Source organism: Lissotriton vulgaris, chromosome 4_1, assembly GCF_964263255.1.
Source record: "Lissotriton vulgaris chromosome 4_1, aLisVul1.2, whole genome shotgun sequence".
Classification (NCBI taxonomy): domain Eukaryota; kingdom Metazoa; phylum Chordata; class Amphibia; order Caudata; family Salamandridae; genus Lissotriton; species Lissotriton vulgaris.
Window position 1 is genome coordinate 311,656,867 of NC_141691.1, and position 27,132 is coordinate 311,683,998.

General features: G+C 44.9%; 1 protein-coding gene across 4 annotated transcripts in view; it reads left to right on the top strand.

Annotated features, from left to right (window-relative positions):
• Positions 1-27,132, top strand: part of ARHGEF6 (Rac/Cdc42 guanine nucleotide exchange factor 6) — a 1,115,823-nt gene that overhangs the window by 663,945 nt on the left and 424,746 nt on the right. For all 4 annotated transcript variants that reach the window (XM_086918632.1, XM_086918633.1, XM_086918635.1 and 1 more), the window contains exon 12: positions 16,968-17,114. In XM_086918632.1, coding sequence (XP_086774758.1) covers positions 16,968-17,114 — 147 coding nt within the window. The remainder of the gene's footprint in view (positions 1-16,967; positions 17,115-27,132) is intronic.

Here is a 27,132-nt window from a genome sequence, read left to right on the forward strand (position 1 = left end):
ACCCTCACAGGCTCCATGTAAATTAAGGCCTTGACACAGAAGTGTACCGCTCAATGTGGTTTTGCAATTTTTACCACTAAGAAATACCTCCTTTTCCCCACTCAAACATTTGTATGTGTATGGTAAATCCCAGGTCGCCTTTATGTTTTCCTTACACAACCTTTCATACAGGCCTGCTGGTATGTGTTTTAAGCAATATTGAAACTGAAAAATTGTCACTGGTATCGTGATGGTGCCATGTATTATCCATTAAACTGATGGTTTCTCAGAAACAGTCAATGGCAATCTCTCCAGTTTTTCTATGCTCAACACTGTATAGTCTGCTCCCCTATGTGCCAAAGAGATTTGTTTATCTGTAAGGTTAAATGCAGAAAACAATGACGTGGTGTTGATTAGACGCCAAGGCACATAGCCAGAACGAAGGTTTTGTAACGTCCAGCCTAACAGCATTATAGAATGTAATTGAGACTGGCCATTGATTTCTTCGAAAACAAAATTGCCACCATATACGACTCCTTCCCCAGCAATACTAATCCAGACAATCATGCAACCAATACTGTCACTACTGGATCAGACTGCACGTTCTCCAACTTTAAAGAGATTTCCCTAGATCAATCCCTAAAAGAACTCTTAAAATGCAAATCCGGCTCACCTCTTGATCCCTGGCCTGCTAGGCAATACAGATCCCTGGCACCTATTCTTAACCCCATTTTGAATGGGATATGGAATGATTCCCTGCATACTGGTGTCTTCCCAGATTCGTGGAAGAATGCTCGGTTAGTTCCCATATTGAAGAAAGCTAATGCTGACCCCAGTGAACCCGCCAACTACAGGCCCATCTCTCTCTTACCAGCTCCTGCCAAAGTGCTCGAAAAACTGGTACAGCAACAACTTGCAGGTTTTTTAGAAACACATGGTGCTTTTCACGACTCGCAGCATGGTTTTAGACCAGGGTATAGCACTGAGTCAGCACTAATCGAGATGGCCGACGCCGTACGCTGGAGGATTGACGAGGGATCAAGAGCGGTGTTGGTGCTGCTTGACTTCTCGGCAGCATTCAACACCATCTCCCACCCCCTCCTCCTGGACCGCCTACAATGCCTCAAAATGGATTGCATCTTTTTTGTCTAACCGGACGCAAGCAGTGTTCACCCCCCCCATACCTCGGACAGTCGACCGCTTCGGTGGGGAGTCCCCCAAGGCTCCTCACTGAGCCCCCTCCTATTCAATGTTTACTTTTCACCCCTTGCTGAAATCATCGCTCAAACTGGAATAAAGTCCACTTCCTACGCAGATGATATTCAACTCTTATTCACGTTCAACAGTATCACTGAATCTACTTTTGACCCACTAAAAAACTGCCTGCGTACCATTGCACAATGGATGGACAACAATCTCCTCCGGCTTAACGCAGGGAAAACGGAGTTATTATTCTTTCACCAGCTGTCCCCACTGGATCCCAATATCTGGTGGCCTCTTGACCTGAGTGCCCCTCCCCAGCCTAAAGACTCGGTGAAAAATCTAGGGGTTAAAAGGGACTCTAACTTATCATTCCAACAACAAGTACAAATGGTCTCTGCAGCATGCCATGCCAAAATCAGGATGGTGAAAAAGTTCATCAATTTCTTACCTAACAACACCAGGAAGACTATAGTCCAGGCGCTGATCACCTCCCACCTGGACTACGCCAATGGCTTATACATTGGACTGTCTGCAGGTCTGTGCCATCGACTCCAGACAGTCCAGAATGCTGCAGTACGGTTGGTAGGTGGCATTACCCTAAGGGAGCACATCTCTCCCCACCGCCGTAGATTACATTGGCTGCCCATACAAAAAAAGGCAGAATTTAAAGCATTAGTACTGGCCCATCGTGCAGTAAGGGGAAAGGGCTCTGCCTACCTTTCCACTTGTCTCCCCCCTTACAGTAATACCAGGCTTCTGCGCTCTTCTTCAAAAAACCTTCTCACTACTCCCAGATTAAAAAAAAAACCCGCTCAGGCGGAAAAACCTTTCAAGTATGTGCCTCTGCCCTTTGGAACAAGCTACCAATCTCCATCCGGATGATCCAAGAAGAGCTCCCCTTTTGGAAAGCCTTAAAAACTTTCCTCTTCTGCTAATCCCCTTTCCAAAATATCTATCACAGCTGTAGATCGTACAGGAGCGCCGGGACACCCCGTTGGGGTAGCTGTGCGCTATATAAGACACACTAAATAAATAAATAAATTATGTTCCATTATGTCTGTGGCAGAGGATACAATGCTATCCAAAGAATAAATTCTGGACGACAAAGTAGTTAACTCATTTTCAACTACAGAGAGTGCTTTCTCTTAATTGATATGATAAATTTCGCGTATTCGTTCAGCTGTTACCATTTGCGTGACTTTTCATGCTTCATTGTAAGCAGAGTAAATACCGGCGTATATGAAAAGTTTATGACGAGGTTTGTGAGGACCAAGTAAGAATTCCCGCAATTCAACGCCATCTTTAAGTAAATATAAGTGTTGTTTTATATCTGGGAGTGTAGATTTTTGTAGCCATTCAAGGCACAGTTTTCCTACACAAGTTGTTATTATCCCTGGATGTTGTCTCTGGACATATCTTGGATCTGGCCAAGTTAGTGTAAATCCTTGTGTCTTGTTCAGGAACTTATCTTGGCAGTTATTCGTGTCTATGGGCCAGATTAACCATTTTTTCCAATCAGGATTAGTTCTGGTTTGTTTTCAAATGAAGTTTATGTCTACCTCCTCATCTGTGGTTCTATTACTATCAGGTGTGGGCTTAGGTATGGATGGTTTGTTTAAATCTTTTATCTTAGCCAGGCCAAGACAAGATGGCTGTTGACCAGTTTCATTTAAGAACAGTATTTGTTCTGGGATGATGAAGGCTCTGAACAATGCTTCTAAACCTTGTACCTGACAGTCTTTTGTGCCCCAAACTGTTTTTGTATCAATGTTGTCTTTCCAAAAGTCAAAGCCTAATGTGGACAATTGAGCATAAAAGGCAGCATAATACATCTGTTTAGTATTTGTCAACATGCTTTTCATGCCTCTTATTAACATTTTTAAAGTAAAAGCTTTCTGGGTTTGTGACATTAAAACCTGTAAAATATGGAAATTTCCTATAGAATGTTTTAGAGCTACCTTTTGGAGGTGTTGGACAATGTTCCCATTGATTAGAAGTTAAAACATTTCTAGGATTCGCAGATTTGTGCCAATAATGATGGCCAAAATGATTAAAACTATACATTTCTTCATAATTTGATGAGCCTTCTAAGTATTCATCTTTTGCAAATTTTGCAGACATTTCTAAGTCTGTCATTATGTTATTAACAGTCTCAAAGTCCCAATCATCAGAAAATGTACTAGGTGAAACAAAATCACTCAAGGAAACCTTAATTTGATGTGGTATCTTTAGCAGCTCGACAGGGCCATACATGTCATAATCAGTTCTATCCCATGCTATTCCACCAGGTAGAGGAACCGCAGTGATATTCCCTGATGACAGGCCTCGTTGTTCACGATGAGATGATTTGTGTGGTTTCAGGAGCAAGTTGATGTTCTTACTTGCTGTGTCCATTTTAATATGTTTTCCATCTATCATCTTTCCCAAACTTAAAAGAAGAATGAGCCATAGTAGGAGATAAAATACACCTAATCCAATCCAAAATTCAACCCATGGTGAAACCAGATATGTTTTTGCAAGCTGGTGACCAAGTTCTGTTAATTGTTCCTTGAAAGTTTTGTTTGTTGGCGCTGTTTCAGGTTCACTGGGATCCTCAGAAAAGGTATCAAAGTTTATGAAATGGCCCGAGGCAGTTCTGTCGATAGTTGGCATTGCATGCGGATTATTTGAAATCGCTGGAGCTGCTTGTTCCCTTGACATGTTAGCATAGTCAGATGCTACATCATTGTAGACGGAAGTTTCTTGACGAACTGTTATTTGAGTTTCAAGAAGCACAAGTTCCATGGCTTTTTTGCATAGTCCTTCTTTTATCACTGCAGAATCTTCAAAAGTGATGAGTTTTTCAGTTTGAACCTCTTGGATAGTAGCAAGATTTGGTTGTCTGCTACATCTTGGGAGTCCACTGGGCCTACTACTTATTATCGGCCAAATGATGTGGTTTTACCAGGTCAATTGATACAGACCGGTTCTCCTTTCTTCCAGCAACTGGCGGCAATAACAATGTTCTTGATCCATGGACTGCTAATACAGGTACTGGTTTTCTGTAAGAAAGCTCAAATTCCTTCTTATCCTCTATTTTCTCTCTGCCCAGATCCCCAATCTTTGGAATCCAGACAGGTCTTGCTGGGACAGGTGTTTTTTCTTCAATGGCCGTTGGCTTTTGATGGTGTTTTTTGAACTTCTTCTTATTTATTTATTTTTATTTTGAAAGTTTTATATAGCGCGAACAAGATCTTTGCAGATATCAGAGCGCTTTACAAGACAACGGGGGTGATCGAGTAATAAAATGTAATAGTTGAGGTAGTGAGGTAGTTGCATAGTAGTTACATAGTTACAAAGGTAGGTCAAAGAAAACATCATGAGGTCGGTCACAGGTGAGGTAGTGAAGGTACAAGGTGCATAGTCAAACAGTTGTGCCAATACTATAAAGTGCAAAAATGAGGAGCATATACTTGCTTAAGCGTGTTTAACATTTTTGGAGATAACATAAAGGAGGGCATAGTTGGTGGGTGAGCGCAGAGTGTGTAGTTACATAGGTGCATCAGTAGTACAAGAGTAGGGATCGTTGCGGTGGTGTAGGTACAGTGTGCAAAGTCAGACAAGTGCGTCAACAATATAACAATATACAAAGAGGGAACATAGACAATCAATAAATCGATAATACAAGTAATACATAAAGACCAACGTGGTCAGGCAGGTCTTACAGAGCAGATTCATGAGAGCTACAGAATAATAGATCACATGTGTTTAGCCATGAGGAACGCTTTTACTTCTTTCTTAAAAAGTTTGTTGGAGGAGATGAGCCTGGTTTCAGGTGGGAGTGAGTTCCAGATCCTGGGTGCCATTCCTGAAAAGGAGCGTTTATAAGTTTTTTCCTTACGAAATTTTCGAGGCTTCAGTAGAAGATTGTTTGTGCTTCTAGTAGTTCTAGAGCCACCCGAAATTGTCAGCTTTTGAGAGAGGTAGGCGGGTGAGTTCATGTGTACAGCCTTGTGTGTCATGCAGGCGATTTTCAGATGAATTCTGGCTTCGAAAGGCAACCAGTTCAGGGCTTTAAAGTCAGGGGAAATATGCGAGTGCTTTTTTGAACCAGTGATGAGTCTCGCTGCAGCGTTGAGGGACGCTCTTAGGGGTGCCGTTGTAGTTAGGGGGAGCCCGCAGAGGGAGGTGCTACCATATTCAATGTGCGGGATGACTATAGATTGTACTGCAGTTTGGAAGTCTTTGGCTGGAAGGAAGGGTTTAAGTTTTCTCAAGGTATTGATTTGGAAGTCGCTCCTTTGGTTGCCTTGCTGATGTGCTGCTGCATGTTGAGATTGGCGTCGAGTGTTATGCCTAGAGATTTTGCCGAGTCTACGACGGTAGGTTGTACATTTAGAGCCGTTAAGTGTTTAAGCCATGTTTGGGCCGTAGAGATTTTTGCGGGGGGTGAGATCAGGAGGAACTCAGTCTTCAGCGCATTGAGTTTGAGGTGGTTCTCGGCAAGCCAGGATTGGGTGTTTCTGATCGTGGTGTTCAGAAGCATGATGTCCTTGGGAGATTGTATTTTGAGATAAAGTTGGGTGTCGTCGGCATACATGTGAAAGTGAACATTGGATGTCTGTAGCAAAGTAGTGAGGGGTTCCATAACTAGGTTGAACAGTGTTGGGGAGAGGGAGGATCCTTGAGGGACGCCTAGCGATACAGGTACCGGAGGGGACAATAGGTTATTACTTTTGAATCTTTGTGACCGGTTGTGTAGAAAGGAGGTGAACCACTTGAGAACAGTCCCAGAAATGCCCATTCTTGTGTTTAACAGTTCGAGTAAGTTCTCATGTTTAACTGTATCGAATGCTGAGGAGAGATCCAGGAGGATGAGGAGGCAAGTATCGTTTTGGTCTAGGATTTGGAGGGCGTCGTCCACTATGTGAGTCATGGCCGTTTCGGTACTGTGCCCTGCTCGGAAGCCTGACTGATGGGCGTTGAGGAGATCAAACTTGTCTATGTTTTTAGTCAGGTGTAGCTGTACGCATTTCTCCAGCAGTTTAGCGAGGGTGGGAATATTTGTAACAGGGCGGTAATTGTTTAGATCAGTGGGGTCTGTTGTTGGTTTTTTTAGTAGCGGTGTGACTTGCCCGACTTTTAGGGCGTTAGGGATGGATCCTTGTTGAAGAGAGCTATTGATAATCTTAGTCCAGAGTGGGAGGAGCAAAGGGGTAAAGTCTTTTACAGTGTTTCGTTTAAGTCTGTAAGACAGCCAAACAATCTTTGATATCAAAGGGTTTTTGTTCTACCACTGAAGTATGCCGATCGATGTCTTCAACCATCATTCTAGTACCAAAAATGATTTCATATGGAGTGATTCCACCCAGAGAATTTCTTGGCAGGTTATTAAGACTACGTTGGACACTTATTAGATGTTTGACCCACCCGTCACCCGAACCTAATACCCTAGCTGTTATAGATTGCTTTATGTCACGGTTTTTTCTCTCCACAATCGAAGTTCCCTCAGGATGGAATAGACTCGAAAACTGCAATGCAACGCCCAAACTGGACATGGCCTCCTTATAAGCCCGAGAGCTAAAAGCAGGACCCTGGTCAGAATGTAGCTTGCCGATTGCGTATGTGACGATAAAGACTCGCAAATCTTTTATAACAGTTCGGGCGTCAGCCAAGCGCTGAGGCCACATCCAAATGAATCTTGTGCAAGAATCCACTGCAACCATGATGTATTTATAGTTACCATCCCTTTGAAGGGGACCACAGTGGTCCAGGTAAACAAATGCTAATGGTTTATCCGAAATTAGAAGAGGCGTCTGCGGCGGGCTCTTCACTGTTGAAACTTTCATTTTTTGGCAGATTTCACAATCCAAAACGTAGTTGCTGGTTTGTTTCCTCATGTGTGGCCACCAGTATCTTTGTTTTAATAATGATACTGTAGCAGAAACACCTGCTCTTCATGCGCTGCTAAGATTAGCCCTAACCTGTGTTCCATGTTTGGGATTACTCTATTCCCCCACTCCAGGGATTCGAACAAACGGGACATTATTTGCATCAGTTATAAATGAGTACTTGAGTGGAAAGCCTTTTGGTAATGTTTTACCACTGTCCTTTATTGAAGCAGAGACAGCTTGCATTATTTTGCTGTCTATTTTTGTTTTTGAACGAGTGATTGCAGCTTTGGAAGCCATTTGCACCAACTCCTTCGTGACTTCATCAGCCAATGAATTCCCTTCAACGTGAACGCCATCACGCTGATGACTCAGTATATGGATCACGTGAGTCTTTTGTAGTTCTTTTTGTAAAAGAACTACTTGTTCCCAAAGCATTTTATGCTTGATTGTGCCACCTTTTGCGTCTTTAAATCCATTTTGAATCCAGTTCTGCAGATATTGATTGTAAGACTGGACGCAGTAATACGAATCGCACACTATGAGTGTGGGGAATTCGGTATTTTCAAGCGCCATCTTGAAAGCCTGTAGTTCAGCTCGCTGAGCTGAACAGTCTCCGAGAGATTGAGTTTTTGTGACCATGGGTCAGAATTTACCATCGCGCCAGCGACCTTTAACAATCGCGCACACAGCACTATAAGCTTGTTTTCCCCCAATTGCGGGCTGTTTTCAGGGGGCAGAGGACATTCTTGTTCGTCTTATTAGGAGTAGTGAGATTGTTTTTGATTAAACTTTTTCAGGATTTTCTGTCAGTTCAGGTTTTACTGGTTTCCCACCCAAACTATCTCTTCCTAGTTCTTCATAGGATTTTCCAATAATTCTAGCAAGTTCATACGGTTGCTCAGTAATATCAAGTTCTCTGAATTTTTGGTGGATTGCTACGGATTCTGCTTCACCTTTAATGTTAGCTAATAATATAGCTGAGACCTGTTTGTAATCTTTTAGTAATTTCATACCAAGATTCAAGGCAGGTTCTGGTCCGTATTCATTTTGAATCTGTTTCAGGACGTCAGGTATTACCGCCATAGACGGAACACCATGTGTTTTTGTGTAGATTGAATCAAAGACTGTACCCCAAGTGTCACAGTCTCCACGTGTAGTGCGATCCCCATTGGTAAACAGATTGTTAAAATCCTGTGTTTCTCATGAGGTGTACCTGTGTTTCTCATGAGGTGTACTATCGGGAAATACTGCCTCCATTTGAGTACATTTTTGAGCTAACCAGAATGGAATTTGTTCCCTTTTTGTGGGCAACTTACCAATGATTGATTGTATAGTCTGTGGTGTAATATAGTTTGTTATCCCCTGATGAGGGGGTGTGCTGTGGAATTCTTATGGCAGGTTGGACTGTTAAAGTCTGCATGACATATTGTACTAATTGTCTGTGGATTTTAATGAATTGTTTTAGCTGAGCTAATAGTTCTGGACCTATCATTTGTTCAATGGCGGGATGTGGTGTATAGCTAGCTAGTACCGGCCATGTTGCTCCTGGTCTACCTAGTGGACCGAGCATGGTAATGTGATTTTGATGTTGTAGGGCGCCTTTAAACCAGAGCTGATGCTCTTGGTAAGTTAGTGGAATTTCAATGTCCTTGAAAGGAATGTATTCCGCTCTATCTTGTAGAAGTGGAACACATGTGTTGTTGGATTTGCTTGTGGAAAGATAATCCATGAATAGAATACCTCTGTCTGCCGATATTTATGTTCCTCTATCACAAAAATTACCCTACCACCTCTTGCTGATAGGCCATTTTCTATGAGCTTTATAGCTATGGTTTTCCTCACATTTTCCGGGATGTTTATAGCATCCACATCGTCTTCATTAAACCCTGTGGTGGCAAAACCTGGTTGAGCATTTCCAGCTCTACCGGCTTCTGTGTTGTCGTTATTCGACATTGTTTAATGAAAGTTTGCAGAGCAAGTCTCAAGGAAATAAAGATAAGGTGCACAATATTTTGGAACACTGTATCCTTCAACGTTGAACAAAACCAAAAACTAAAAAAATAGGATTATTCATCCTACCCAGTTTAAGGCAGATATTTTATCCTTTAACCCACTCCAGACGTCTATTGGAGTATTTACTGGCTAAAGGGGTCTCCGTGAAAAGCACGTCTGAGTTACTCTAGTATCTAGCGTTAAATTAGTGCCTTACCAAACGTTGGGCGCCATGTACTGTAGTTCCTATATTCCCAATTGGCTCTGCGCATTGGAATAATATATCCTATAGATGTGACGTAGGACTTATGTTGACTAGGTCTCTATCGAAATATATTACACTTAATTGTGAGTGCCAGCTAGCTCAGAGGTCACTAGAAACTTTCTCGAGTTCACAAGAAGGGATTTAGTGTCTGACAACCACATAAACATGACAACTTTGTTTCCCCAAGATAAAACTGATCTTCAGAGTCCTGGAAACAATAGATAGATATTTTACTCAGTCAATCGTGCATGCTTCATTTCACCAGAGGTGCAGAGAAATAGATAGACGGGCGTTTTCAATAAAAGGATTTATTGAACAGCCTTCTTTCTCAAGCATAAGAAATAAACTGCTACAATCATAAAACTGGTTGCAAAATGTAATGCATAATGCTAAAAGTACTCAACTGGTGCTTCTAAAATACGCCTACCCTGATGTACCTAACCTAAGCTTAGTACGAGGGAAGAAGTAAGTGAGGTGTAGCATGAATGTCCTAGTCTTTGCCAAGAATCTGTCCAAGATTTCTCTTAGGGTCTAATCAGCTTCGTACCTTGATTTGGAATGAAGAAGGTCAGGCTCGATTTCCCAACAACCTGCAAGGGTAGCTTGGAAACACTGGAGTTGGATTTCTCAGCAAGAGAAAAGACAGCATCTCTCTCAGTGCGTCTGCTGGAGGATCGGCTTCCTTCGGCACTTACAGTAGCAGGGCACGTCGGGCAAGTAGATAGTCGAACTGCTCCAAACCACCATGTGTTTGCTATGGCAAGTGTGGGCATATTTATACCTTGAAGGTGGCGAGATTGACATACAGGTGGACATAATAACGTCATCAAAGTGTCTTAGTTCTTTGAAAAATATCCATGAGTTCTTGGAATAGTCAGTATTCGAGCAAGGGGAAGGCCCTAGCTGATAAAGCCGAGTTTTCCAAGAAATCGTTGTAGATTTTCAGAACTAGTGGAAGTAGCCCTGCTGTATTTGGACTGCATGAGCTATGTCTAAATATGGTTATGATTCTTATGCCTATATAAGGATATAGTGATTTATACCTATATAAGGGCATAAATCGGGAAAATTACAATATGGTCCTAAAATGTTATACAACAGGAGGTTCTCACACGTCCCTTTGACGCCAGAGGCTTTTGAGGTCCTTGATATTGAATTTTATCTTATCTGTTCCCAGGCTCACTTTGCAGCGCTCTGTATACATCCCCCTCCATATATGCCTCATCTAGCAGTGTTGGATGGGCACATGGCTCCCACGCCCTACTCAGCATATTTGAGCGCCCCTACAGTCCCTAGACACGTGGCGTCCACTACTGTCCAATGTACCTCTAGCGCTTGGCAGGACCTGGCGCGGAGGCTCCAGAGCCCCTTACTATACTCACCTTTCACACCTCTGCGGGGAAGGTATGACTTGCCTGTTACACAGGATGGGGGATGCTGCCAGATGCTGCGGAGGCTTTCCCGGCTCACTTGGGGGCAACTATACACACATGGGATATTCTGCACCAGCAAAGATTTTTTTGGTGCCTCTCCCCCACCCTGCTGGAACGTTTTTGCTATGTGCGACTCAGGCAGGACATGCGGGCTCTCCCATCTTGCTGCAGCAGGTCTCCCCAGAGCATGTAGTGTAGTGTCACGACTATACTTATTAGCCGCCTTGATTATTGTAACGGTCTTTTGGCAGGTGCAAATGAGGAGGTTTTGGATCGTCTGCAGGTGGTGCAAAACACAGCAGCTAGGTTGGTGCTTAACGCACCCCCCATATCCTCCTCCAAACCGTTACTTCACAAACTTCACTGGTTACCAATACATCAACAAGTGAAGTTTAAGACATGCTGCATCATTCATAAGGGCCTCAACCAATTAGGACCAGAGTATTTGGCCAGCAAATTTATTCCTTATGTCCCTACCCGTGCCCTTAGATCCAGTGACCAGCTATTACTGAGTGTTCCCAAGATAACTAAATCTAGGCTAGGTGGCAGGGCTCTGTCTGTAGTGGGCCCAAAAATCTGGAACTCTCTCCCGCTCTCACTGAGGCAATGCCATAACCACCTTCAATTTAGAAAATACCTGAAAACTTTCCTGTTTAGTTCATTCTAACTAGCACCCTGTTGGTTTACAGCAGCTTCACAGCATTTTTAATTTTAATTTTTAATTTAATTTTTAATTTCATTGCTTCCTTCATCAGTTCCCTACCGGTTGTCATCAGCGCGGAGATACTCCTACGGGAGTTTATTCACAGCGCTATATAAAAAAACGCAAATAAATAAATAAATACTGCACCACACAGAGGGAATGGAAGAGGGACCCCACCCCAGCCAGGGTCAAGTGGGAGGAGGAAACGGCTCACCCCTTCACGGAAAAACAGTGGTCCTTTTGCTGCCGCCAGACTGGCAAAATCTCAGCCAACAGCAGATTACGACTCATACACTACAGATATCTACACCAACTTTATTATACACCCGCCCGGCTTCACCATCTCTGGCTGCGCGACACTGACCGCTGTGACAGGTGCGGAGCAGCGGGTGCAGGGTTCAGACACCTGGCCTGGGATTGCCTGCTGATCCGGAAATACTGGAGGGAGGCCCTCAGTGCATTGGATGAGATGCTCGGGTTGCACGTGGAGAAGTGTGGCTCACTGGTTAGAGGAGGCAGACCTGGAAGCAGAGGTCAGCCCGGGACCAGGGTTCAATTCCCGGCTCGGCGGGGTTTTGAGTCCTAAAATGTCCATGGACTCGACAATTCTCGCTCCGGTGCCTACTCGATTCACGGGTTCACACTCTGCGACTCTGGGCAATAGCTTGCTTAATCTCCACAACGGCCCCTCGCGGCGGGATGCCTGGCTTTCACCTTGCGGATACCCTGCTGGGGTTATCTCACAGGAGAATACCAGGACGGGTTCCCTAAGCAAGCGCTTAGAAACCGCTCGGTGATTTGCGCTATATAAATTCCTGTACATTTACATTACATTTACATTTACATTTACGTGCCCGATACCCCCTTGTGGCTCTCCTGGGATACACTGAGAAGCTGCCTGTTAAGATCCGTAAATACACCTCCCTGGCCCTATTGTTAGCCAAAAAACGCATTGCATGCCGCTGGGGGATAGGAAAGGCTCCCAAATTTAAGAAGTGGCTGAATGATCTTATACATTTTCAGGAGCAGCTTCACACTTATGCTGAATTTATGCCACCTACATCCCGCCCACAGGACATCTGGGGCCCTCTGCAAACTTACCTCCTGAAACACACCGATATTGCTGACATAAACCCAGATCATCTCTCGGAGGGGGTGGACGGGCGGGAAGGGGAAGGAAGCCGAGAAGTCTTTAGCTCCTCAAATGTTGGGGGGGGCGACTGTCCTGAGCTGTGCAACCTATGGGTTTGTGGGGCGGTGGAGGGGCAAGACGGTGGCACATAATGGACGAGTGAGTTCGAGGTAGTCGATCCAAACGAAGACCAGTGGCACGAGAACTGTGGGCTTATTAAGTTTCTGGGTTACTCATGTTTGTTAGAGACCAAACTAGTTGGATGATTACCTTGCATGCCCTCCTGACGCGGCCGGCCCAATGGGTTGTAGGCACCCTGCTGTGTCAGTTCTGCATACGGTCAATAAAGGTCGGAAAAATGTAAAAAAAGAAAATGTGCTTGTTTCCAATTCTTAGGCCATTGTCTGTCGTGTAGATATGGGTTCTTATCATGAGGTCCCACATGATTTGGTCCCCATTATATATAACCTATTGATTTCTAAAAATATAGCTACTGATGCTCTGGCGATCCAGTCTGCACAGCAGACATCTACCTTGAAGGTTTTGGATTGAAGTTGAACTTTGTTGCAGGTGTTATGTTGTTCAGGCAATTTTGGACTTTGGCTTAGTTGTAGCACACCCACTTGTATGATTTAGTGGCAACCATACAGGCTTTTGAGGAGTGTTGTGCAAGTCTTGAGAAAAAGAGATGGGTCAAGTTGCAAACACATTTAAGTTTCTTTTTAGCCTACTCAAATTTTAAGCCCTCTAATATAACCTGGGATTTTCCTTTATTGTCCTCTGCCTCTTCTGACATGATACAGTTGCAGTGTTCTTCCTTAATTTCCCTTTTGTTTCAGGTACATTTTTGGTTGCCATCATATGTACCTGGTACTAAGGGCATTTTGAGAGTTTGTACTCCCTCCCATGTAAGGGAGACTTGCTAATGTTCAAACATGGACACAGGTTTGAATGTATCTTTCATACTCCATGCAGACCAAGTGGGTATTATTCCTTCTTTATTCCTGTTTCTTTCACCTATGGAGGAATTCTTGTTGCACATTTTGGATATGGGGGCATTTGTGGCCAGGATGGCTGAAATATGTTACCATGAAAGGATGCTTGACAAATTCAGGCCTTTAATGTATGGTAAGATAACCTTCAACATCTACTATAAATTTATGGATTCAGGTGTTTTCTGACTGCCCTCTTGATGGGTCTGGTTTGGGCTGAGGCAAATCTTCCCAAGGTTGTGCAGAGGTATTCCGGTAGGAGGGTAGCCCATGGGTCTTCATTGTTGGATATTTAGATGGTGACTATCTGGGACACTCTACTTATGTTGCCACTTAGTATGGGCAGGTATCCTACCTTTTTTTAATTGTAGGAGTTGCCCAACAAATGTGTTTTAGAATTTGTGGTCAAAGTATGTCCACTGTATTGTAATTAAAGCTACTGGCCTTAGCATTCAAATTCAGGAGTGAAATTGGTACCCAGTCTCATTGTATTCATTCTAATGATGTGAAACATAAATGAGCTTGCCGGGCTATTTCTTTATAGAGATGAGATGATGAGCCTTGATTATTTACTAGAGATCTTGTAACACTGATTCAGTCTTGCTCTTCCATAAACGTAAGACCTCTGTCCTGCCCTGAGTGTATTTGGGTTATTTTCGGGCGTGAGTAGTCGACATAAAAGGTTAATTATGGAAGAAAGAACTTTATGGCCATTCCCTGTTGAGGGTGGTGGGATTTATTAGAGATAAGATTTTCGGAATTACTTTATTGTTGCAAATTTCCATAATCTTTTATAGTATTTAAAGACTCTGGAGTAATGAGATTACAAATACAAATTTGAGGATCTCCACTCAAGGTTAGATGTTACAGATTCAAAGTCTGAGCCACAAAGGCCCATGGACCTTTTGTTATTTTTTTGCAAAGAATAAGTAAAGTAATAACCATCTCCACTGTAGTATTGAAAGTCCTCATTCAGTAGATCTCACTTGTGTTGGCATTGTAGCATTGTTGTAGGTAACTTTCTAAAAGTACCTTTTCAAAACTATCTATTACAGATCTGACTTTATTTATTTATTTATTTAAAATGTTTTATGTAGCGCTGGCTACAAATTGCAGTATAGCAAAATTTACAATGAGGTAGTATTAAAAAACCTATACAAACGGTAGAAAGCAGTTTAAATATTACACAATCTAATTTCACAAGTTGCAAAGGGTTACAGCAAGTCATGAGAGAAAAGGCTAGTGGAAGAGGGAACGGATGGACAAGAGGGAGGTAGGGTATAGGAATGGGGAGAGGCTAGAGAGGGGGGTAGTTAAGGCGATATCAAAAAGCTATACATGGATAAAATAATTGAATGTAACATAATAACAATGAGGTGGGAATTCAAAACCCAACTAGAAAGTAAAAACAGCTCTATTTTTACACAATCAAATTACATTTATTGCAATGGTCTACAGCAAGTCCTGAGAGATTAGCCTAGGATGTGAGGGAAAGGATGGAGACGAGAGGGGAAGGGTATGGGAACGGAGGGGTGGCTGAGGAGGGGTGGAGGTTAAGGCAATATCAAGTGGGAAGAGGCAGGTCCTATGGGAAAGACTGGGGGGAGGAATTAGTGGGCGAAGGGAGATTAGAGAGGGGGAGGAGAACAGTAGGAGGTCGGGGTGGTATGAGTGCCCAAGGGAGGATGTAAGGACCCCAGTATTGTTTGAGCAGGAGAAGTTTGAGATATTTTTTGAAGCTGACGTAAGAGGGGTTGCAACGAAGATCTTGAGGGAGGGAGTTCCAGATGTTAGGTATGTTCCCAGAAAAAAAGCGAGAGTGTGAGGTTTTCCTGTTTAACAGAGGAGGTGCGAGGGTGTTGGAGCTCCTCAATGATCTAGAGCAGCCCACTTTGTGAAGTTTATCTGACAGGTACTGTGGGGAGCGTTGATGCAGGGCTTTGTGTGTAATGCAAGCTGTCTTGTAGGAAGCCATCCTTCAGCTGGAAGCCACTTGAGGGATTTAAGAGCAAGGGAGATATGATCGAACCGTTTGAGGTCGGTAATGAGCCTAGCGGCCAGGTTCAGAACAGATTTGATTGGGGCGAGGTGGGCTTTAGGAGTTCCAGCGAGGATGGCGTTACCATAGTCGATTTTTGACAAGGCCAGCGATTGGATGACAAATTTAAAGTCGTCTTCAGAAATTAAGGGTTTAATTTTCTTTAAGTGATGGAGTGTGAAGAGAGCGCTTTTGGCTGAGTTTTTTTATGTGGGCGATAAGAGTAAGGCTCTGGTCAATGTTAAAACCAAGGAATTTAAGTGAGTTTGATATAGTGAGAGAGCAGTTGAGTGCTGTAAGGTCCGAGATCCAGGATAGAATGGTGAGCGAGTTGTTCTTAGGGGACAAATGAATGATTTCAGTCTTTTTTGGGTTGAGTTTGAGGTGGTTGACTTTACCAGTGAATTGGGCTTACAATAAATATTTCCAAAAGTCTAAAACGAATTATGTAGCTGTTGCCTGTATAAATTGTAATATTGTATCACAATGCTTTCTTAAAGCGCAGCTAACAGGTTAAATAGCTTTAGGGGCATTTTCGCTGTAAAGACATGTGTACCAATAAACACTTATCATACACCATGCCTTATGGAAACTAAGGCCTATTTAGGGCTGACTTATTAATATTTAAAAGGAGGGCTTGCCAAAAGGGGTTATTTAGGCAGGTTGAATTTGGAGTTTTAATACTTCACAGACATACTACAGTGGTGGTCCTGCAGGCATGTTTGCACTGTCACTGTAGTGGGTGGCACAGTGGGTGTTTCAGTCCACTAGTGATATTTACCTTACGGACCCTTGGTAAACTTTGTTCCATATACTGTGGAATTCTAAGTAAGTTATGTATGCTAATTTGGATTAAAGCCAATTTCAAAATGTTTTAGGGGTCAAAGCACATGCACTGGATCCCGCTTAGGAGAGTCCCAGTGCACAGTGTCAAACAAACAGCGCCTTCAGCCCAAAAGAAATGGGGGTGGATGCACTAAGAGGCATTTTCTTACAGTATGTTTTCATTTTAAAAGATAACTATTTATTCTTTTGAAAACACTTTTACTGACTTTGCAATATTGGCTTTGTTAATTTTCTTTAATTTTGTATATCCAACTATGGGTTAAAAAATGTAAAGAGGTGTAAATCTAAATACACAGTCATAAACATAGAATGTTAAAGAAATATGGCAAAATATACATATATACATTTTTTTAAATACAGTTCTATACATATATATGCATATGCATTTATACTTTTAAATGTATGCCAAAGAAATGGGCTAAAGGCATAGAATATTTTCTATTATGTTTTTCTTGATAAATATTCATACTGTTATACAGAAATGTTTTGTAACTTTTCTTGACTTTTTCAGACTCAATGCCAGGACCTACGAAAGAAGAAACAACTGGAGTTGCAAATACTGTCTGAGCCCATTCAGGGCTGGGAAGGGGAAGACATAAAAAGCATGGGAAATCCTATTTATATGTCACAAGTCATTGTACAATGTGGAGGAAATGAGGTAAGAAGCTTGATTTTATCAGTTATGAATTTTCAAACAAACACTTAGGGGTTGATTACTATTCCCACTGTGGCATTGCCATGGTAATACTACACTCAGAATTACTAATGCTATGAAGGATTGGCAAGTGCCATTTTTCAAGAGCATTTTTTCAGCTTGGTGTGGCTAGCACTTGCTAATGCTTTGTGTAAAGACTTTACTGTAAAAATTGCAAAAGGCTTTGTCACTCCTTAGCTTGGCATGGATGCCACTGTGCTGATCCTAGGCTTAAAAACTCTGCTATAGAAACATATGGTGTTGTAGGATGCTCCATATAAAGGAGCTGCTCTCCACCTAAACTTGGGATTTACCCAGAGTTCCCAGATTCCTTTTTTGCATAATTTATGCAGCGCTCGTAACCTGAAAGGGTATTTCCTTGACTTATACTGGGTGCACTCTTGTGTTGGGACAAAGCTATACCTCTGTGATGAGCTCTAACTAGAGCGAAATACGTGTCAGGGGTTGCTTTAATTCATTCCATGTTCCGCTCAGAGTTCCCTGCTTTTTTTGCATATCTATCTATCTATCTATCTATCTATCTATCTATCTATCTATCTATCTATCTATCTATCTATCTATCTATCTGTCTGTCTGTCTGTCTGTCTGTCTGTCTGTCTGTCTGTCTGTCTGTCTGTCTGTCTGTCTGTCTGTCTGTCTGTCTGTCTATCTATCTATCTATCTATCTATCTATCTATCTATCTATCTATCTATCTATCTATCTATCTATCTATCTATCTATCTATCTATCTATCTATCTATCTATCTATCTATCTATCTATCTATCTATCTATCTATCTATCTATCTATCTATCTATCTATCTATCTATCTATCTACCTATCTATCTATCTATCTACCTATCTATCTACCTATCTATCTACCTATCTATCTACCTATCTATCTACCTATCTATCTATCTATCTATCTATCTATCTATCTATCTACCTATCTACATATGTGTACATTGTAAATGTTGACATCACTTAACATTAGTTCCTATTGCTTAATATTTTAATTCTCTGCCTCCATTGAGTGTGTTGAAAAATAAGTGGTGGACTGTGTGTGGTATTTGACTTACTTAAAAACTGGACAGAAGTACATTTATACATGCTTTGCCATCTTTAGGACTCTATTGACTTTAGAAGAGTTTTGTGATCATAGCACAGGGCACTTGGGTTGAAGTAAGCCCGCAAGACACTGAAGTACAGAATACAAGCCTCTTTCTGGAGATATTATTGACTTTATTTAAGGTTGAGCTATATAAGCTTGTCGTCGTTGGCACACAATTTGGAAATGCAGGATAACCAATGTTCATATTTTGGGACACTTCTGTTTACATACTGGCCTTTCTTTTATGTACATTCCTATTCAGTTGTCAGGAGAATTTTTAGGTATCTGGGTAGAAAACGTGCTCAAGGTGATTTGGAAGCAGTTACATGTTTGAGGTTAGAGAATAACCAGTTTGGAACTGCAATTACGGTTAAGATATGGATAGAACTTTGTTGAACTCTAATATTGTATTCTCATCCCTTAGTATTCCCCTAAACTACATAGCATTAGTTAGCAGGGTGCTTCAAGTTATCCGACAGGCAGCTGCATCGTTTCCTGTGCCATGCATTGTTGTCTCTCTCTTTCGTTACAAAAACCTTGTTTTCTCTCTTGAACAGATGCTGTTGCAAATAGGTGGGGACAAAGAGATTCACTTTGGTCCTACAGCCTGGCTCACAAGTTAGAGCCTTTACATGACTTGTGACAGAAAGATTCCCCATCTCCAGAAAAGGGATACCAAGAATAGAAAGCAGCGTTTGAGCCTTTTTTTGGGGCCAGTGGGGCAACCTGATTCTATCAGATTCAAATAGGAACTCAGTTTGTCTAATAAGATTTGACTGAAGTATCAAGAGAGAAAGGACTGATGTAATGATTGGCAGTATGCTAGTGATAGGTGACCTTCTTTGTGTTGCTGTGAAAGTTGAACTGTTTGCTTCACAGTTTTAGTGAAGAAAGCATCTTACTGGTCATGGGTTTGAAAAAGAATAAATCTGTGCCACACACAGAATATCATTTATATTATCCTGCATTTCCAAAAGTCTACCAAAGCCATAGATGGGAAGTATGTTTTTGATGCAGATTCCCCACCTTTAGAATATCCCATGATGCTAGACTGGATTTGGAAACTTGTAACCTGCAGTGCTTCCACGCACAGTTTAGCTCTCCGTTGACTCTGTTTTGTCCGCATATAAGCGCCACCCCTGATTGATGACATTTTCCTACATTCTGCACCTTGGAACGCAGATCCGGAGCTGCACTCACCTTCTACTCATTGATTTGATGACATTTTGTTTTCTCAAAAATTCCCCAGCCAGTGTGCAATCGGAGCTTTGTCCCCTCCAAAAATCTAAAAGATTTAAACCTTGCCGGGACTGTTGCACACAAATGTCTGTGACATACCCGCACAAATAATTCCTTTGATGTTTGGGCTCACGGCTTTGTATAAGGAATGCGCTGTCATCAACCTCTTGGCCTTGTGCATCCTGCTCATAAGCTATGCCATGTGGCATGTACGGCTCTGCAGTGGAACCAAACGTTGCACTGGGCCCAGCATTAAGGGAACCTGTTGCATTCCATTCCAGTTTCGGGGGAGACTGCAAAGGATCTGCGATAGTGACTGCCTGACTTTATTTGGCCCAGCAGCAGACCCCTCACCCTTCCCTGCCCAGAGCCGACAGTGGTGACAGCCGTGTGTCTGGTGGGTTGGGTAGCTCATCTGGTAGAGGTGGAGATCAGAGGCCCCTGGTCTCCGGTAGAAATTTGACTCCTCAATCAATCAATCAATCAATCACTTGTAAAGCGCACTACCTACCCGCGTGGGTCTCAAGGCGCTTGTGGGAGGTGCTACTGATCGAACAGCCAGGTCTTGAGTATCCTCCTGAAGATCAGCAGGTCTTGGGTCTGTCGTAGGCTCAGTGGGAGGGTGTTCCATGTCTTGGCGGCAAGGTGGGAGAAGGATCTCCCACCGGTGGTTGTTCTTCGGAAGGTTGTTCTTCGGATGCGCAGGACTGTGGAGCGTAGCTGGCGGTTGGGGATGTAGAAGGAGAGTCGTCTGTTGAGGTAGGCTGGGCCGGTCTTGTGGAGTGACTTGTGTGCGTGGGTAAGGAGCTTGAAGGATATCCTCTTGTTGACGGGGAGCCAGTGCAGGTTTCTCAGGTGGGGGGCGATGTGGCTGTGGCGTGGTACATCGAGAATCAGTCGTGCCGAGGCATTTTGGATGCGTTTTGGTCGCTTGATGAGCTTGGTCAGGGCTTCGCGTAGAGGGCGTTTCCGTAGTCAAGTCTGCTGCTGACGACATCCTGGGTGACTGTCTTTCTTGTATCTGTCGGGATCGATCTGTAGATCTTGCAGAGCATGCAGAGGTTTTGAAGCAGGAGGAGGAGAGGGCGTTGACTTGCTTGGTTATTGAGATTGGTGAGTCGAGGATGATTCCCAGGTTGCGTGCGTGGTCGGTGGGTGTCGGTGCTGCCCCCAGTGTCGTCGGCCACCAGGAGTCATCCCAGGCTGAAGGGTTGGTGCCGAGGATGAGGACCTCCGTCTTGTCCGAGTTCAGCTTCGGACGGCTGGTCTTCATCCAGTCAGCGACGGCCTTCATTCCTTCGTGGAGGCTTTGGCGGTGATGGGGTCTGAGGGTGGAGTTAGGGTCTGTGTGGATCTGGAAGTGTATGTGTTCGGCGGTGCTGAGCGCGTCGTCGGTGCTTGTCGAGTACCTGCTGCTGCTGTTGTGGACAATGGCGATTCCTCCTCCGACTCCGTTGGTGCGGTCTCTGCGGGTGATCTTGTAGCCATCTGGGATGGCTATGGCGATGTCGGGTGCGGAGGAGTAGTTAAACCAGGTCTCTGTCAGGAAGGGGACGTCCAGGGATGTTATGTCGAGCAGGTCCCAGAGCTCGACGGCATGCTTGCGAGCGGAGAGGGTGTTCAGTAGTATGCATCGGAGGTGGTTGAGGTCTTTCTTGGCGGGTGCTTTGTCGGCTCTTAGGCTGGTGTAGCTGCAGTTCCGGCAGGTGATGGGACCTGGTGTGCTTTTCGGGGCGGCCTTGAAGCAGGTGTGGCTCCGCCCGGAGACCGTGCAGAGTGCTGGCATCGTAGTGGCGGCGGTCTTCATGGCGGGTGCAGGGGCCAGGGTTCTGGCGCTGGGCGAGGTCCAGGCGTGGACGGGCGCAGACGGGCTTAACTTAGGCGCGCCAGCGGCGCGGCCGGTATATTTGGAAGCAGCTGGGAGGCGGGGCCAGCGAATGGGCAGTGGGCCGTTAGGGGGGCGGGGCCGCAGGGGACGCAGTTGCGAGGGCGGTGAGGGACAACGAAGGTAACAGAAGGAAAAAGGGGAAAAAAATCGCGGGACAAACGAATGGTACAGAAGGCAAAAGGGCACAGAAAACGAGTGGAACAGAAGGTAAAAGAGGCACAGAAACGAGGGAAAACTAGTGGCACAGAGGGCAGAAGGGCACAAAAAACGAGAGGAATAGAGGGCAAAAGGGCACAAAAACGAGTGGAACAGAAGGCAAAGGGGACACAAAAACAAGGGGAAAATGAGTGGAACAGAGGGCAGAAGGGCACAAAAACGAGTGTAACAGAGGGCAGAAGGGCACAAAAAACGAGAGGAACAGAAGGCAAAAAAGGCACAAAAACAAGGGGAAAAACCAGTGGCACAGAAGGGCACAGAAATACCGGAAAAACGAGTGGCACAGAGGCAAAATACAGAACACAGAAATACAGGGGCAGCTAAGAACAGAAGGCAGAACGGGCAGAGAGGCACAGGGGCAGCGAGGGGAACAGAAGGGAAAACCGGGCAGAGACACGGGGGAAGCGAGGGGTACAGAAGGAAAGACCGGGCAGAGAGAGCACAGGGACAGCGAGGGGAACAGAGGGAAGAAAAAGGGACACGGACAGGCAGCGGGGGAAGACAGACAACAGCAGTCACAGACACAACAATGACAATACAGGCAATATAATAAAAGCAATAAAGCAGAGGATGAATAAACCTACATACGGCCTACCACTGGCCACCAGGGATGAGGCGCAGGTGGTAGCCTGCAGGTGGTGGAGGGCCTCGAACTTCCTCAACACCGGCAAATGGGGCAGGGAGACACAGGAGGTGCTGTGCGGAGGGGGAGAGACCTACCTGGTGGGGTCAACAACAACCTGCTGAAGTTGTGGGCCTTTCGCTTGGCACTGAAGGCCTTCCCACTATCCACCAAAGGGAGGCTGGTACAGATTTTTGTGATACAACACCAGTGCCATATGGTACAGCAATTAGAAGAGCAGTGTAGGGTCCTGGTTTCAATGCCTTGCCGAAAGGCCCATCACCTCTGGAGTTGGCTGGAATATCATCGATTTACAAAAGGGGGTGGTGATGAACAGAGTGTCTGAATTGAGCAGACCACTCTTACCCAGTCCAAAGATCAGGGCTTGATCCATCACCGTTATTTATCTCACTGCCCCATCCCAGCTCAGAATCTGGCTATATGCAAATCAGTCTGTCCCTGGCCCAGTGCATCATGGGAACAGGGCAGACTAAACTACCAAGCCAATTCTTTACCAGAAAGGAGACAAGCTACCGGGGACCGGTTTCTGGCATTTCAGCCTCTTCGGCCCGGCTTGCTTGAATCCTGATGGAGCAGTGAGAAAGGGACTCATGTCTGAGTATACCCTGCCACACCTATAGTGGCCAAAATCGATTTACAAAAGGGGGTGGTGATGAACAGAGTGTCTGAATTGAGCAGACCACTCTTACCCAGTCCAAAGATCAGGGCTTGATCCATCACCGTTATTTATGTCACTGCCCCATCCCAGCTCAGAATCTGGCTATATGCAAATCAGTCTGTCCCTGGCCCAGTGCATCATGGGAACAGGGCAGACTAAACTACCAAGCCAATTCTTTACCAGAAAGGAGACAAGCTACCGGGGACCGGTTTCTGGCTTTTCAGCCTCTTCGGCCCGGCTTGCTTGAATCCTGATGGAGCAGTGAGAAAGGGACTCATGTCTGAGTATACCCTGCCACACCTATAGTGGCCAAAATCGATTTACAAAAGGGGGTGGTGATGAACAGAGTGTCTGAATTGAGCAGACCACTCTTACCCAGTCCAAAGATCAGGGCTTGATCCATCACCGTTATTTATGTCACTGCCCCATCCCAGCTCAGAATCTGGCTATATGCAAATCAGTCTGTCCCTGGCCCAGTGCATCATGGGAACAGGGCAGACTAAACTACCAAGCCAATTCTTTACCAGAAAGGAGACAAGCTACCGGGGACCGGTTTCTGGCATTTCAGCCTCTTCGGCCCGGCTTGCTTGAATCCTGATGGAGCAGTGAGAAAGGGACTCATGTCTGAGTATACCCTGCCACACCTATAGTGGCCAAAATCGATTTACAAAAGGGGGTGGTGATGAACAGAGTGTCTGAATTGAGCAGACCACTCTTACCCAGTCCAAAGATCAGGGCTTGATCCATCACCGTTATTTATCTCACTGCCCCATCCCAGCTCAGAATCTGGCTATATGCAAATCAGTCTGTCCCTGGCCCAGTGCATCATGGGAACAGGGCAGACTAAACTACCAAGCCAATTCTTTACCAGAAAGGAGACAAGCTACCGGGGACCGGTTTCTGGCATTTCAGCCTCTTCGGCCCGGCTTGCTTGAATCCTGATGGAGCAGTGAGAAAGGGACTCATGTCTGAGTATACCCTGCCACACCTATAGTGGCCAAAATCGATTTACAAAAGGGGGTGGTGATGAACAGAGTGTCTGAATTGAGCAGACCACTCTTACCCAGTCCAAAGATCAGGGCTTGATCCATCACCGTTATTTATGTCACTGCCCCATCCCAGCTCAGAATCTGGCTATATGCAAATCAGTCTGTCCCTGGCCCAGTGCATCATGGGAACAGGGCAGACTAAACTACCAAGCCAATTCTTTACCAGAAAGGAGACAAGCTACCGGGGACCGGTTTCTGGCATTTCAGCCTCTTCGGCCCGGCTTGCTTGAATCCTGATGGAGCAGTGAGAAAGGGACTCATGTCTGAGTATACCCTGCCACACCTATAGTGGCCAAAATCGATTTACAAAAGGGGGTGGTGATGAACAGAGTGTCTGAATTGAGCAGACCACTCTTACCCAGTCCAAAGATCAGGGCTTGATCCATCACCGTTATTTATCTCACTGCCCCATCCCAGCTCAGAATCTGGCTATATGCAAATCAGTCTGTCCCTGGCCCAGTGCATCATGGGAACAGGGCAGACTAAACTACCAAGCCAATTCTTTACCAGAAAGGAGACAAGCTACCGGGGACCGGTTTCTGGCATTTCAGCCTCTTCGGCCCGGCTTGCTTGAATCCTGATGGAGCAGTGAGAAAGGGACTCATGTCTGAGTATACCCTGCCACACCTATAGTGGCCAAAATCGATTTACAAAAGGGGGTGGTGATGAACAGAGTGTCTGAATTGAGCAGACCACTCTTACCCAGTCCAAAGATCAGGGCTTGATCCATCACCGTTATTTATCTCACTGCCCCATCCCAGCTCAGAATCTGGCTATATGCAAATCAGTCTGTCCCTGGCCCAGTGCATCATGGGAACAGGGCAGACTAAACTACCAAGCCAATTCTTTACCAGAAAGGAGACAAGCTACCGGGGACCGGTTTCTGGCATTTCAGCCTCTTCGGCCCGGCTTGCTTGAATCCTGATGGAGCAGTGAGAAAGGGACTCATGTCTGAGTATACCCTGCCACACCTATAGTGGCCAAAATCGATTTACAAAAGGGGGTGGTAATGAACAGAGTGTCTGAATTGAGCAGACCACTCTTACCCAGTCCAAAGATCAGGGCTTGATCCATCACCGTTATTTATCTCACTGCCCCATCCCAGCTCAGAATCTGGCTATATGCAAATCAGTCTGTCCCTGGCCCAGTGCATCATGAGAACAGGGCAGACTAAACTACCAAGCCAATTCTTTACCAGAAAGGAGACAAGCTACCGGGGACCGGTTTCTGGCATTTCAGCCTCTTCGGCCCGGCTTGCTTGAATCCTGATGGAGCAGTGAGAAAGGGACTCATGTCTGAGTATACCCTGCCACACCTATAGTGGCCAAAATCGATTTACAAAAGGGGGTGGTGATGAACAGAGTGTCTGAATTGAGCAGACCACTCTTACCCAGTCCAAAGATCAGGGCTTGATCCATCACCGTTATTTATCTCACTGCCCCATCCCAGCTCAGAATCTGGCTATATGCAAATCAGTCTGTCCCTGGCCCAGTGCATCATGGGAACAGGGCAGACTAAACTACCAAGCCAATTCTTTACCAGAAAGGAGACAAGCTACCGGGGACCGGTTTCTGGCATTTCAGCCTCTTCGGCCCGGCTTGCTTGAATCCTGATGGAGCAGTGAGAAAGGGACTCATGTCTGAGTATACCCTGCCACACCTATAGTGGCCAAAATCGATTTATAAAAGGGGGTGGTGATGAACAGAGTGTCTCAATTGAGCAGACCACTCTTACCCAGTCCAAAGATCAGGGCTTGATCCATCACCGTTATTTATCTCACTGCCCCATCCCAGCTCAGAATCTGGCTATATGCAAATCAGTCTGTCCCTGGCCCAGTGCATCATGGGAACAGGGCAGACTAAACTACCAAGCCAATTCTTTACCAGAAAGGAGACAAGCTACCGGGGACCGGTTTCTGGCATTTCAGCCTCTTCGGCCCGGCTTGCTTGAATCCTGATGGAGCAGTGAGAAAGGGACTCATGTCTGAGTATACCCTGCCACACCTATAGTGGCCAAAATCGATTTACAAAAGGGGGTGGTGATGAACAGAGTGTCTGAATTGAGCAGACCACTCTTACCCAGTCCAAAGATCAGGGCTTGATCCATCACCGTTATTTATCTCACTGCACCATCAGGATTCAAGCAAACCGGGCCGAAGACGGCTGTAATGCCAGAAACCGGTCCCCGGGAGCTTGTTTCCTTCCCAGTGTAAGAATTGGCTTTTGTAGTTTGGTTTGCCCTGTTCCCATCATGCACTGGGACAGGAACAGACTAATTTGCATACAGCCAGGTTCTGAAACTGGGATGGTGCAGTGAGCTAAAAAACGGTGTTGGATCTAGCCCTGATCTCTTGACTGGGTGAGAGATTTCTGCTTAATTCAGAGACTCTGTCCCTCACCACCCCTTGTTGTAAATATTTTTGTCCACCCTAAGCGTGGAAGGGTATACTCAGATGTGAGTCCCTTGCTCATTGCACCATCAGGATTCAAGCAAACCGGGCCGAAGACGGCTGTAATGCCAGAAACCGGTCCCCGGGAGCTTGTTTCCTTCCCAGTGTAAGAATTGGCTTTTGTAGTTTGGTTTGCCCTGTTCCCATCATGCACTGGGACAGGAACAGACTAATTTGCATACAGCCAGGTTCTGAAACTGGGATGGTGCAGTGAGCTAAAAAACGGTGTTGGGTCTAGCCCTGATCTCTTGACTGGGTGAGAGATTTCTGCTTAATTCAGAGACTCTGTCCCTCACCACCCCTTGTTGTAAATATTTTTGTCCACCCTAAGCGTGGAAGGGTATACTCAGATGTGAGTCCCTTGCTCATTGCACCATCAGGATTCAAGCAAACCGGGCCGAAGACGGCTGTAATGCCAGAAACCGGTCCCCGGGAGCTTGTTTCCTTCCCAGTGTAAGAATTGGCTTTTGTAGTTTGGTTTGCCCTGTTCCCATCATGCACTGGGACAGGAACAGACTAATTTGCATACAGCCAGGTTCTGAAACTGGGATGGTGCAGTGAGCTAAAAAACGGTGTTGGATCTAGCCCTGATCTCTTGACTGGGTGAGAGATTTCTGCTTAATTCAGAGACTCTGTCCCTCACCACCCCTTGTTGTAAATATTTTTGTCCACCCTAAGCGTGGAAGGGTATACTCAGATGTGAGTCCCTTGCTCATTGCACCATCAGGA